Source organism: Malurus melanocephalus, unplaced genomic scaffold (genome assembly GCF_030028575.1).
Source record: "Malurus melanocephalus ecotype Western Australia unplaced genomic scaffold, MMel_1.1 scaffold_70, whole genome shotgun sequence".
NCBI lineage: Eukaryota > Metazoa > Chordata > Aves > Passeriformes > Maluridae > Malurus > Malurus melanocephalus.
The window spans coordinates 2024261-2038567 of record NW_026623302.1 but is presented as its reverse complement, the minus strand read 5'-3'; the positions used below and the strand labels follow the sequence as shown (position 1 = coordinate 2038567).

The following is a 14307-nucleotide window of genomic DNA, read 5'->3' as shown; positions in this document are numbered from 1 at the left end:
ATAGGGACTAGCACTTGTATTCTCTCTTCTGATTATAAAAGTTTTTGCTTCTGAAAACTGACCATCTAGGATTTCTTTAAAATATGGCTGTAGGGAAAAAAGCTCTGTTCTAATACTTATTTTCCTCTTCTGTTGCTATAGACAATGTTAAAAAAAGTGAAATCTGTAGCACTTACTTGCCTGGAAAGTAACAAAATCTGGTGGCAAATTTATATCTTGTAAGTATTGTGATATACAGTAACACAAACAAAAAAGGTGGCTGGAATGCAAAAGCAAAGTGTATTTAGTTTTCTGCCTATTTTTTTGATTATCAGCAGAGAAAGAAGTCCTCTGTACTTTTTTCCCCTAATTTTGCGTAATTTTTTTCCCTTTAGCAGGAGGCATAGGGAATGGTTGTGAGTGCAGTTGGTCTAAGGTACTTGGTGACAGAGTCTGCAAACAGTTTAAAGAGATGTTCCTTCTAAAAGTAGTAGTTTCTCCTGGCAGGAGCGCTGACTTGTGTAGCTTTAAACATCTGTGGTAGTAGCATTAACTACGTAGCTGCTTTCTGCCTTGGTGGCACTGACAGGGTGTGAATTGGATTTAGCTGAATAAGATGAAGCCTTTCTCTTGGGCTGAGTGCATGCTCTTCCTATAGCAGACCATTGTGGTATGGAATGCAATAATTGCCACATCGGTAAGTAGAAGTAGTTGTGCTCTGTGTTATTCATGATGGTGTTCTCACCATCTTTTCTGTCACTTAGAGGCATTTGGCATCTTGTTCCACAGGTGTGTAGTTAAGAGTGTGTAGGTGGCAGGTAAGCAGTAACATTTTCAGTTCTGTAAAATCCCATTCATTTCTGGACTTAATGCAGTAACAGAATTCTTATGGAAGCTCGGTGGGCAAACATTCATTGCCTTTGTATCTGAGACTGCCATTGCTGAATTCAAACACTTGAATGTTTTGTGGGTGCAGATGGATGTGAGTCGTGGTTGCATAAGCAGAAACAAATTTCTTACGCAACTGGAATTGTTTATGCATTTGTAGTGACTTGTATAATGACACAAGAGGTTTGTTATTCCAAGTTCCATGAAGTTAGCACCCCAGATGTTGAACTGTTGTTCCTGAAAAAGTAGTTATCTCTGAAGGGGGTGTAAATTAAAAGATCCTTTATTTTATGGCTAGCCTAGTCTGTTTTGCTTATCAGGAGAAATCAAGTAGATTGTAGTCATTCCTTAAAATATCATTAAGATTTCTTTGTTTGTCCTTCAAAGCTTTGTTTATGACCTACAGTTGTTTTTTTTTTTTAGGTGATAGAACAGGAGCAAGACCAGAGTAAGTGTCAAATTTTCTTTATGTTCCATGTTTTAATAGAAAACTGCTAAACAAGTATTTTAGCTTTTCTGCTGATTTGATACTGAAAAAAGATGTGCATAGCTGGCAGTTGCAATATGGGCAATTTAGTAATGATTGATCATGATTTTAAGCACTGCAATTCTTCCTTGAAGTGCAATACCTGCAGCTTATCTGGCATCTGCTGTAGACTGATCATCGGGTCTGAAAAGTGATTTCTGCAAACATATACAATGCTTACACCACAGGCTTGGACCCTGGCGTAGGATGTGCATGCATTAATCCAAATCATTCTTAGTTGCAACATTCATGCAATGGGTGCAAAACTGTGTAATCACTCTTGAATGTTTTAGTGATACTTAGTAGTCATGAAAAAATGTTTGACAGTGTTAAAGCACCATCTAAATATTCATTGTCTCTCATAGAGATAGCAAAGCTCTGAAGGATGAAAATCTACCTCCAGTAATATGTCAAGATGTAGAAAATCTACAGTAAGTAGTGATTTTTATTTATGATAGTTGATTAGCTAAAGTATTGTACAATGTTGATGCTCTGTGACAACATGTTCCTGCAGGCTGCACGAAGGACAATTCATCAGCAGGTCAGCCTTGGGAACAGAATGGATGAATAGTTCTAGTAGCTGAAGTCTTAGTCTGTTTTTTCAAGTCTCACTTTTTCATGCATTTATGCAAATGGTCTGCTCAACAACGTGCCCATAACATCTCTCTCTTGGAGTATTAAGCCTGTTGCACTTGCATAGTAAGGATTGAACCTTATGTCCATGTTGCATGTGCATCATGGATCTTCTGTGGAATAGAAAACTGTAAAAGAGTCTTCCCTTGGGCAGGAAGGAAATGGTTTGTAGACTAGGCTGCATGCATTGTACATGTGAGTTCAAACTGATGATTGCTTTTACATATATGTTTGTATTACATATACATATACATATAACATTATATATATCTTTGTTTGTCAAGGGTCAGCATACCATTTTTGAACACTTGCTATTTAAAGTTGAGGAGTTTGGCAGAGGGAGATAGTTTTTGTTTTGGTTTGATTTTTTACAATTTAGCATGCTAGGAGTTAAGATAGTATTATGCCATACAATAATTTTACTCTTCAATGCTTGGTTTTGGAAAAATAAATTTAATTGCTATTTAAATATTGTGACCAAGAGGTAAACACTTTGGTACTTCAGGTTCAATATATTATGTTTCTTTCCTCCCCACCCCAATCTTTTTACCTTCCCCAGGAAATTTGTGAAAGAACAAAAGCAAGTTCAGGAAGAAATTAGTAGAATGTCCTCTAAAGCAATGCTTAAAGTACAAGAAGACATTAAAGCTTTGAAACAACTTCTCTCTGTAGTTGCCAGTGGACTACAGAGAAACACTCTTAATATTGACAAGCTGAAAGTTGAAACTGCACAGGTATAATTGATTATAACTTTCGTTATGTAGAGTTTGTATGTTGATTCTTTCATATAGACTAGATAGCCTTCTTTATGAGTCAGGTTAACATGTGTCCCAACTAAAACAGTTGTAAACAGAAGGAAAAATTGAATTACTTCTGATCTATTTGAAGTTACTGGGGAAACTGAAATATGTGATGTCAGTATTTTCTGATAATTACAACAGCAGTAAAATGGCTTCTATTTAGGAAAGTATTCCTATGTAGCAAAGGCAACGAAAGAGAATGTGTGTCCACTTTAATTCAGTTTCAGTAATAGATTCAGCTGCTATTGAAGACACATTTGTAACAACACGATGGACTCTGGAGCAGCAAAAATACAAATATGTTGTCCTCTGATAACTTTGGAGGAAAAAATCCCAAACTACTCCATAAAGTTTCAGGGACCAAAATATTTTGATTAGCAGTAATATTCACTTAGGGAACTTGAGTCTCAACTGTGGCACCAGTCTGTGTCTTAACTGTACAGTCTGAGCTCAAGTTCTGATGCAGACACTTTGCAAATTAAGTTCTATAGCACGTTTTATTTCATCTAGCATATCAAGGCTACTTGAAATATAAATAAGTGATCCTTTATTCTCAAGTCAAAAATTTGATGTTTTTTCTTTTACTCAGCAGTTGCACCTTGCCAACGGTTTTCTGTGAAAACAAAAGTTTGTTAATGATATTCTCATATTTCTGTACATGATGCGGTTGAGTATAAAGCCAAAACCGGACACTGAGAAATTCTTAATAGTAAAATTATTAGGAAGTACTAAGCAGAAGTGTAAGCTGTAATTGGCATGTATAATGTGATCATTTCCATAGAGAGGCATTTTTCTAAACTAGTTTATATTTTTTTAAAAAATAAAAATAATCTGTTTTGTCCTATTTTTTCTCTTTTAGGTGTGTTACTTCCTTGACATTGACTGTTGATTTTTTTCCCCACTAGTCCTCAATAATTATAATATTTCTGAAGTGCAAGAGAAAAATATCATCTCTGACAGTTTAGTGCAGTATTTTCTGAACTTGGGAGCACTTAATGTGCTTTGAGTATGTGCTGTCTTTTGTTCTGTCCCCAAACTTTGGCTGGTATTTGCAGTTCTTCAACTTCCTGATAGTCTGTAATTTGGAGAAATTCTGATCAAATTCTCATCACAGTGTTAAATATATGAAGAAAATACTTTATGAGAAGCAAGAATGGAATCCTAGCATTTTTCTTTTTGAACACTTCATGCAGAACCTTATGTTTTATTTATTAATTTTCTCTATGTATTTAGGAGCTAAAGAATGCAGAAATAGCACTGCGAACACAGAAAACTCCTCCTGGGCTTCAGCATGAAAATACAGCCCCAGCAGAGTAAGTTGCTGTTATTCATACAAAATAGTCAATAATGCAACTTGGAGAAAAATTGAGGAGAACCTTATTGCAGTCTTTCAGTACTTAACAGGGTCTTGTGTAAAAGGTGGGGACAGAGTTTTTAGTAGGGCCTGTTATCACAGGGGCAATGGATTTAAGCTGAAGAGGGCAGATTCAGATTAGATACAAGGAAGAAACTTTTTCTGTAAGTTTGGTAAAAGTAGAAGTTGCCCAATGACGTTGGATGCCCTGTCCCTGTAAACATTCAAGGACAGGTTAGGCAGGGCTCTGAGCAACCTGATCTCATTGAGGATGTCCCTGCTTATGGCAGGGGATTTGGAAGGGACCTTTCAAGGTCATTAATTCAACCCAACTGTTTTAAGATTCGGTGAACTTCATAATACTTTTTCCCCTGCACCTTGTAACATTTATATGGAGTGCTTCATAGAAACATTGTTTTATTTCTTCACTTAATTTGTCTTTATGTCTTAGACATGATAAATAATCTTCACTCTTTCTCCAGCTGTAGAATGACGTTAAGACTGTCATTTGACCTAACTATGCAATTAATTGAGAATTGATAGCTAATAGAGATCAGAAAAAAATTTAAACAAATTAGTAAAGTTTAATCATACAATTTCATTGTGTTACTCATCTAGCTACTTCAGAATCTTGGTCGAACAGTTTGAAGTACAACTGCAGCAGTACAGGCAACAAATAGAAGAACTAGAAAATCATCTTGCTACTCAAGCAAATAATTCACACATAACCCCACAAGGTAAATGTTTCAGTTCTAATCTTTTGTACATGAACAATTTAGCAAACTTACACCATAACGAAAACTTACTAATTAATCTCTCTCTGCTTTTGCTACTGTTGGGGATTTTTTTTCATTTGAAATGCTGAACAAATCAGTGTTCAGATAAATTCTGCAGGCGTTCAGGGTGAAGACTTGGATTAAAGGTTCCATTCATAGAGGTTCTTGAGCTTTTTAGGATGGATCCATTTCCTGAGTTGAGATTTTTAAGCCTTGTTTGTTCTGACATCCATGTCTCCCTCCCTTCTGCATCTAGCTAATGTGTGGCACCTTTTGTCTTGTACTGAGCTTTCTGACCAGGCAAATATGGGTGCCTGCCCTGTCAGCACCAGATAAAAATGAGAACTTTTCCTTAATTTGGAGCTTGTTGGTATTTCCTTCAGCTCTGACCAACTGAGAAAATTTAGTAGTGTTTGCTGCCACATTGTTCAATCTTGAGAAAATCTGGTCAATGAATTCTGACCACTGGACAGTAGTCTTCCTGTGGTCATAGACAGTTTTATCATTTGGGCCATTTTAGGTACGAGTCCTGCAATAAGCAGTGATTTCAAGTGCTTGTCTTTTGGTACTAAATGGTACATCTTGCCATCACAGGATGGGGCACAGACTTCTGGACCTTATATGTCAAAAAGCAAGAGGACTGTCTAGACTTAGCTTCCATAATGAAAGATCTACTGAATCCTGAGGGTTCTCTATCTTTGTGTGATCTTCTTGTCCATCAGGACTGTGAGACAGATGCCTTCACAGATTTTCTTACTGTTTTTCAGCAGTTTCTGCTGTAATTGAAAGGTTTCTTGCTTGTGTAGGCAAGGCTCGATGTATTGTGCCAGTATGAGCATATTGTCAGCAGTGATCTGGTGACCTAATCAACAGTCTGTTGCATAGGTAGCCTTTACCGTACAAGAAAAACTTCCTTTGCCATGCAGGTTTCCATGACTCAGAATGTCCTGAAAATTTTGAAATGTCCAGTAGTCAGTCTGGAGGCAACTTATTAATACTGTCTGGAATCTTGTGGCCAGTCTTCCTAGATACTCCTACTACCTCCACAAGATTGACTCTACAGCTTTTCTGTTTTACAAGAGAGAAATTCCCCTATGGAGAGGCTAACATTTTCAATTTGAGAATTGTTGCTAGACCTATGCACCTTCAAGAGCTTGATAGCTACTACATGCATTTCAGAAGGCTCTATGCATCCTTCAGAGGAAACGCAGGAGCTGATCTTTCCACAATGAAAGCACCATTTTGGCACTTTCCTGTCTTTCACTTTGGTACCTTGTTTCAATACTTCTTTAAAAAGAGCACTTTTTTGTCAGCAGATTACTTATTCTGCCAAAACCTTTGAAATTTTCCCTTTGGTACTGAAGTTCTGCCTTAAATGTTGGGTTAATGTCCTGAAAATACTTTTCTATCTCTGTGGGAAATAGGATATCCTAAATATAAGACTCTTGTAGGCAAGAAACTCCCTGTTGTGTTTCTCTGATTATGATATGCTTGTGGGTAGAGCCAAGTTAAATGCTTCTGTATACTTGTTAATTATGCCTTTAAATAAAGCTTCCATTCTACTGCTATCTCTGACAAAATAATCACTTAACTATGCTTTAAGTCAAAAAGAGTGGAAAATATATACAAATAGGAGCAAATCTGATTTAACTATATGTAGGTAAAAGCCAAGGAGGTAAAAATTGTTCCTATGTAATTAGGTGGAATTAGTTTAAATCTTACATTTTGGCTTTGCTGAATAATAGAGTCATAGGAAACCCTTTACGATGTATATAAAAATAAATATGAGAAAAGAGTACCTTTCAAAATAAAGTTTGAAGCCCTGTTAAAAATTAGTCCTTGTATGATTTATGGCACCCAATTGCTGCAAAATTGTGTATTTCATGCAATTGTGCTTTGTGTGGTATATGGGTTTTGGGTGAGTTTCTTACTCTGGTGTAAACACTAAATCTTTTCTGTTGATTGTCACTTACTGATATTTTATATGCTTCTTACAGATTTGTCTATGGCTATGCAGAAAATCTATCAAACATTTGTAGCTTTAGCTGCACAACTTCAGTCAATACATGAAAATGTAAAGGTATGTCGTTTTGATGTGTTCCTGCATTTTTCCTGTATTACTTCAAGGAGTAATTTTTTTGAAAATACATCTTCAGGTTTTCTTTTTAGTATTCTTTTTTTGTCCTTCTGCTAAATTGGCTGCTTTTAAGATTTTTCTAACTGTCCTGGAAAAGTGCTTTGATTTAAAAAGTAGCTTTTGTTGAACTGAGGTTTCAATTGAAGTATTTTCTAATAGGATGACAGCAACTGACCATAATCATTTGAGTTAGAAAATGTTTTTAATTTAATCCCTATCCTTAAAATGTCTGTCTCTGAGCTCATGCTTGTGTATTTTGATTTTTGCCCAATGATCTCTTGATCTCAAGCAAAGATGATCTAAGTCTGCTCTTGCTCAAATAGGTAACAGGAGAAAAAAAAAGTAAGTTTCCATATGTGAGATTTTTCAGCATATCAAAGAATTTTGGTTAAAGTTTTGTTCTGTCTAGTTTGTTGTGTTTAAACCTTGTTTTCATAGTTAGTCGTACTTGTAGAAGGAAAAAGAAAAGACTGTGTATCAAAGTTTATGTATCAAAGGTCTTAATTAGGCCTGGTTTTGCCATCACAGACTGCCACTCACTCAATTTCCATTTTCCATTTACAGTTCTGGATATGTTGACAAAATATCAGTCCTCCAGTCCATGATTTTTCTTGAAAGCTTTGGAGTCCTTAGCTACAAAAATGCAAACCAAACCAAACAAACTTGGAGTACAAGTGTTTGAAATTGTTTCTCCTAAGTGACTTCCTTAATGCAAATAATTCTGTTAAATCCTCTGCTGGTTTCCTTCTCTAAGCTGCTTCTGCACAGCATTTGCTAGTTCTTTAAACATCTGAAACTTTTTATTCAGAAAAAATCGGGTTTCATGAGTGCTGAGGATCTTGTATGATCTTAATTCCTTGCATTTCATTGCTTCTGTCAGAAAAAATACTAACTGGTTTGCAAATACCTGCAAATACTTGTGCTGCTCTTAGTTAATTCAGTTTTGCTGCCAGGTACGGAAAATATCAGCTCCTCCATATTTTCAACAGAATCACCCCAAAACTATCCCAAGTGTCTTCAGGCTTCATGGTTTCTGAGATCTGAGAGAAGCCTGAACTTGTGCAGTGGTCTTTGTGGTGATGTGTTTCTGTTCTTAAATATGAGCAGCTGATTTAGTCTGCAGATGTAAGCAATGGTATCTTCAGTACCTTTGAGTACCTGAAGAGGAAAGACCTTTCTTCAGTTTATAATAAAATTCCGTTGTCCAAAATTAAGGGGATGGTTTGTGGATTTTTCTTCAGGGAAATTTCTTTTTACGTTTAATCTGATGGGTTCATATGGATGCTGATATTTTGGAAATCATTTTATAAATAAAGCTTCAAAAAACAGAAAGATGATTGCACTGTTCAAGTGAATCTGCGGTAACCATCTGTTTTAGTTTATCAGCTACAAGATGCTGGAAGAGGAGAGAGTTTCGAAGCTGTGGTCTCTGCCTTATGTGATGGTTGTGATACAGTTTGTGGAAGGCAGAGCTGTGATCACAGTTCATTTCTTTGCCTGATGTAGGCTTTCAGTTTGCACATACACTTTGATTCAGTGGTTTAAAGTTGTAAAAAAAAAAGCTCCATGGCTTAAAACATCTTTGCACACTGTTAGTTGCTGAATATATCTTGTATGAACATAGAAATGCATTCTGTATCTCAGGTCAGCAAGAAGTAAAATGCACTTGGGCCCAATTCGAGTATGTAACATCATTAAATTACCAACATAGCTTAGCCTTAAGAACTGCTCTACGATGTSTACTGGCATTTGTCAATTCTTAAAGCAGACAGTATGGCATTGTATTAAATCCCATCAGACTTCTACAAGTCTTTTCAAAGACAGCATTTCTGATGTGATAATGGGATCATTCTTTGCATGCTTCCTGTTGTTACTGGTAGGTTTGTGATTACAGCTGTTCAGATCCTGCATCAGAATTTTTGGACCATAGACTCCTCTTTGAGGAAACAAGCAAATGCTTAGCCCGGAACACAGGACATAGTATGCCTTCCATAAACTGGAAACTGTTGTCCTTCAGTGAATCTATTGCATTTTAAAGATTTTCTGTTGTAAGTCAGAAATAATTCTAGGTAAATAAACTAAATAAATCTAGTTAAAGCTATTTATTCTTTTTTTTGTTATGCAAGATATCCACAGTTACCTCAGCTGTGACAGACAGAAATTGTTCATGTTGAACAAGCCAAGCTGGTATTGCCAGAGAAGGTGGCGGGGTTTTGAGGGGCTTAAGGGCAGAGGCAAGGGAAGGTGAGGCATGACACAGCAGATTTGGGCTACTAGTTACCCTAAGGCAGAATGATCTGTTACATTTGTACTGTGTTACATTGCTAGTAGAAAGCATCAGAAACAAGAGAGTACTAAAATTTTAGTAAGTTCTTCAGCTTTCTGCTAAGAAGAAATGCAAGAGTGAAAGGAAGGAAAGAAACACAGGTGAAAGTGATAAGGGAGCAAAACCAGACTCCATGGAGAAAGGGTAGCACTTAAGAAAACAATGTTATTTTGCAAGGTAATGTGGCTTTATTTGGCCTCTTGGGTCAACTAAGTACAGTGATACAAATTGAGTTGTGATTTACACCAATGTTGAAAGACTTAAGCTAACATAGCAAATGGTACCAGTTATGCTTGACAACTTTGCAGAATTTAAGTAAGGAATCTATTCTGGCTGTAGCTTTTGCAAAACAGTTCTCTCTAGCTCATAGCCTGATAAGGTTTTTTGGGTTTTAGAGGGAGTTTCTTGTTTGTTTTGATGGTGGTGTTCGTTGGTTTGCTTTTTTGTGGGGTTTTTTGTTCTTTTAGGAAACGTTATTTATAACTCAGTGTCTCTTTCCTTAAGTGTTTATGTTAAATACATGGTACTAAAATGGCTTCCTCCCCCCATTCAGATGCTCAAAGACCAATATCTTGGCTACAGGAAAAGCTTTCTGGGAGATGCCATGGATGTGTTTGAGGCAAGACGAACAGAAGCTAAGAAGTGGCAAAGCGCGCCACGTGTTACCACTGGACCAACCCCTTTCAGCAACATACCAAATGCAGCAGCCGTTGCAATGGCTGCAACACTTACTCAGCAGCAACAGCCTGCTACAGGTCTGAGTGCATTCAAGTTATAGATTATTAGTGCTACGACAATAGTAAATTCGTGTAACATTTTCTATGAAGTCTTCCTTTGTGTTAGACTAAAAATCTCAATGTTGTGCTGAGCGAAGTTACTGATACATAGCCGATAGAGAAATGCAGGGTAGACTTAGCAATAATTATACAACAGATACTTAATCATGTGAATTTACTTGTATTAGTGATATTTACTGTATTGTTCTAACTTACCCCTTGGAATGTGAGTCTTCACTTTTAACTAACATCTCTGAATACGCATAGTATAGCCTCTTTCCAGAAATTGTATTGTTACAGTAAATTATTTTAAATCAGTGAGGAGAGAATATCTAAATGCATACTGTCTTATATAAAATTAATAATGCATTTTTATATAGCACTTTGGAACTGTAAAATAAAAAATGCTGTAGAACAGGAAGGATAATGAAGCAAACTTCTGCAGAGTAGGAAGTCAGATGCCTGGCTTATTTTGTAGCCAAGTCCTTTGTCAATATGATGTTGGATGAGTTTTTGCTGGCCATTCTGCTTTTTTTAATAATCAGTAGAGAAAGTAGAATGGGTCAGTAGTTCTGCCTGTGCATGTGAGTAAGAGGATGACCAAAAGAGAAGAAATGCATGACCCAATGCTAATAAAGAATGGATACATATGGCAAAGGAAATAACTTAAGGCACCTTAATTGACTTTATTATACTAACCAACCCTCCCTAGGAGGGATTTCAGAATACAGACAACTCAATTTATGTCATCGTTGAACAGAAATAAGGTAAATTCCATTTAATTTTACTTGAATAGGGATAAATATCTATGTCAACAACTTATGAAAAGTATAGGTAACTTCATTCTACCTTTAATTTTCTAAAGTGTTATTTACATAGGTGTACTGAAAGTCATAATAGTACTGTCTCTGGTCTTGTAACAGCAGTGATATTTTTGAATTATTTTAATTAGAGACATACGCAACAACCACCTTAAGTCTGACACATGATTAGACTGTCCTTACCTTTTCTTGAGAGAAATACAATGTGCTTCCAGCCCCGGCCCTTCTAAACAGCAGCGAGATGGGTTTAAATCATAAACATGCCAAACTATCTTGAGCACAAAAAAATCTTATGAACTACTTCTTTTCAGAATTTCAGTCATAGACCACAGTCTTTCTGTTGCTGTTGTTAATCCATGGAAATTTTGTTGCTGTGGCACCTTCAACTGAGTTTGGTTTTAAACAGAAAACATGAGTTAATGTAGTGTCACACTTCAATGGTTTTAATACAGGTAGTAGTGTGGCTTGTGCAGCCTAATGTTGCCAAAGTAATTTACTCTTAATCTTTTTCCTTGTCTTACATTTGTTTTTTTTAAAGACTCTCCATGGTCGTTACAGGATTAGTTGTTAATGAAAGTCATACACTTGAGATGTCACATTTAAAGTCATTCCTGCATTTTCATGAATCGAGGTGAGGGATTTGAAGTTCCTGAACTTCCTAGTCCAGATTCAAAGGAACTGCTAATAACTTCAGTAAACTTATGCCACTTATGGCATGACTTTGTGACTATTCTCTTAGTAATAGGAATGAAGAGAGGAGGCAGAATTGGCCTGTACCAACACAACTGAGGTAATGTGACTCTATACCTTGAGATATTTTATAACATTTTATAGTGAAACTAATGGAATTGTGTGAAGATTGGTTTGCGGTTTGTCTCTTTTCTTCGTGGTTGTTTGGACAGAGTATTTCAAAAACTAAAGATGTGCCAACTACAAGAGTGATTCAGATAGAACAAAGCCATTAACTTATATCAGACATACCAACAGAAGAACACAGCAGTCCTTTTGCAACTTACTCAGTTGGAATACTTAAACCCTCTGTGCAACTCACTTGAGGACCTGAAGAAATAGAAATAGATTGATGTTCTGAGTGGCACTTTAAGAATACTTGAAACTTTTGCGTTAGATGAACAAAAAAGGTACTTTGAGTTCCCTCTAGACCAAAAGTAGAATTAGTCAAGCCTAAACTATTTCAAAGATATCTTGAAGTCCTAAAACCTTGTTATATGAGAACATTTCATAGCTTTCCTAAATTACTGATTTCAGTGCTTGACTTTTTCCTAATTTCAGTTTAAGGCTGCCACTTTTTGCTTTGGAAAAGAAGAATCTGTTCTTTCAGTTTTGCAGGAATTTTTGATTTCCGTTGTTTGAGTTTTCAGATGGCCATTTGCTGTAGTAGGACTGTGAATGCTGCATGTTTTAGCTTTGTATTATGTTGTAATGAATTGGATATACTATCTGCTAGAAGTTAAAATTGCATATATTTCTTTGCAAAATCTAGATCCTGAGGGTGGGATAGATGGGGGATGGTAAAAGGTTCTGAGAAAAAAGGCTATGAATTGAGGTATATGTAAAGGGAAGGGTAAGAGATGTCTGTCTCATACCTGACCTGCTGTTACTTTTTTTGAAGATGAGAATAAAGCAAAATTAATCTGGCTTTTGAAGTTTTTGGTGAAAAATGTAATATATAGTACTCTAGTACTGAGGGATCAGGATGCTTAGTCTCTTTTTTAAAATACTTGATGTTTACATGGTTAGTATTTAATAAGATTAACTCAGAGTTAGTGCTCTTTCTCTGAAAAAGCTAAATAATAATTTATTTTATATTTCTTTTCAAAAGTCAAAAGTTTAGTAGCTACATCTGAGCTGTAGGATCAGAGAGTGTTTCCCTTGTTCCCAGGTGTAGATACGCACCCTGTGTTCTCTCTGTATGCCAAGACATTTCTGGTTTCTATTGAAATAAATTAAAGCCAGTTCAATCCTGGCCATATGGAACAAAGGGAGCAAAAATGCACTCCACTGCTCACCTGGGATGGATAATCAGAACATCAGGACTGTGGTGTGCACATTAAAGCACATTTTTTGTGCAGCTTTTTGAATCTAGAATTATTAAAATTATGCTTAGGTTGTGCACACATAAAACCTTTCTCCATAGTTTGGCACTTTCATTCTGAGCACAGCTTTATAGGTAGCAGTGAGGCTGCTTGTGCTTTTCTGCAGTAGTAGCCACAGTTTTAAACAGTTTCCCTGAGCAATCTGGAACAGCTTGAAAATTAAAGTTGTGGTGGCTAATCTCCCTATCATATTATTGATGGGATTACAATAAAAGATTTCAGAGGAAATTAAGGCCTCGTGCACTCAGACCTGTGAATGCATGAGGCTGCAACTGGTATTTTTTGGCTAAATTGCCGTAAAAAAATGCTTCTGTTTGAGCTCACCTTTTCTCCTCTAGAAATAACCCCCCAAGTACTCACTGTCTCCTTAACTGGTGAAGTACAAGATTAATCAAAGCAGTATAAAGCTGTTAGCACACTTTATGTTTTAACTTTACTTAGTATGAGATTGAAGTGCTAATGGGAAAGGGTACTGAAATGTTTATAGCGTTTAAAATTTTTGTTGTGTAGTTTGATATTGACCTTGGTTAAAATTAACCAGTGGATTACTTTGTCAAAATCAGATCTAAATTTGTGATGCTAAATTTGCTCACTGTTAGGACCAGCTGTGATTTAAAAAATTGCAGAAATCTGTCTGACCTGTCTGGGCTCTTTGTAATGGGTCCAATTCATTAAACTGAAGTGCTCTACAGGGCAAATACATCAGGTTTTAAAACATTAAAATGCTTGTTATAAAGAATTTGTCTTGTACCTGTAATAGCCAGAAGTGCCACTTTTTTCTTGCTAGTACTCTAGGCATCGAAGAGTCTTACTAGTTTTTTGCTATTGAAGATTATGTTTACTTACAAGAACTGTAAGTAGTGATTATACCTTCAGAACATTATGGTACAAAATCAACAAATACCATTTGCTGTTGCTCAATGAAAAGTTTGTTAGCTTAAGGCATAAGATCCTGTTTTATATGATCTGAAGTGTTTTAGTATAACTTTTTATACTGGCTCTAAAAAAAAGGCATGTTGCATTTGGTAAAAAGCTTGGCCTGGAGGACTGTAGTGTTTTGTTTATAAGGTCTTCCACTAACAGTGCCTCCTATTGGAATAGAAACCTGTGTACTTGAGAAGGAACTGGATATGTGGTTTGGGGTTCTTTTCGTTTATTAGCTTACTGATGTGTGTAG

The 14307-nt window shown here is 36.2% G+C and overlaps 1 protein-coding gene across 4 annotated transcripts in view; it reads left to right on the top strand.

The window, feature by feature from the left end:
* The window catches only part of NUP58 (nucleoporin 58), a 36402-nt gene that overhangs the window by 10129 nt on the left and 11966 nt on the right, over positions 1 to 14307 (top strand). For all 4 annotated transcript variants that reach the window (XM_057366719.1, XM_057366718.1, XM_057366717.1 and 1 more), the window contains exons 7-13: positions 1291 to 1315; positions 1759 to 1824; positions 2586 to 2760; positions 4060 to 4139; positions 4799 to 4917; positions 6954 to 7036; positions 9973 to 10174. In XM_057366719.1, the coding sequence (XP_057222702.1) occupies positions 1291 to 1315; positions 1759 to 1824; positions 2586 to 2760; positions 4060 to 4139; positions 4799 to 4917; positions 6954 to 7036; positions 9973 to 10174 (750 nt within the window). The remainder of the gene's footprint in view (positions 1 to 1290; positions 1316 to 1758; positions 1825 to 2585; positions 2761 to 4059; positions 4140 to 4798; positions 4918 to 6953; positions 7037 to 9972; positions 10175 to 14307) is intronic.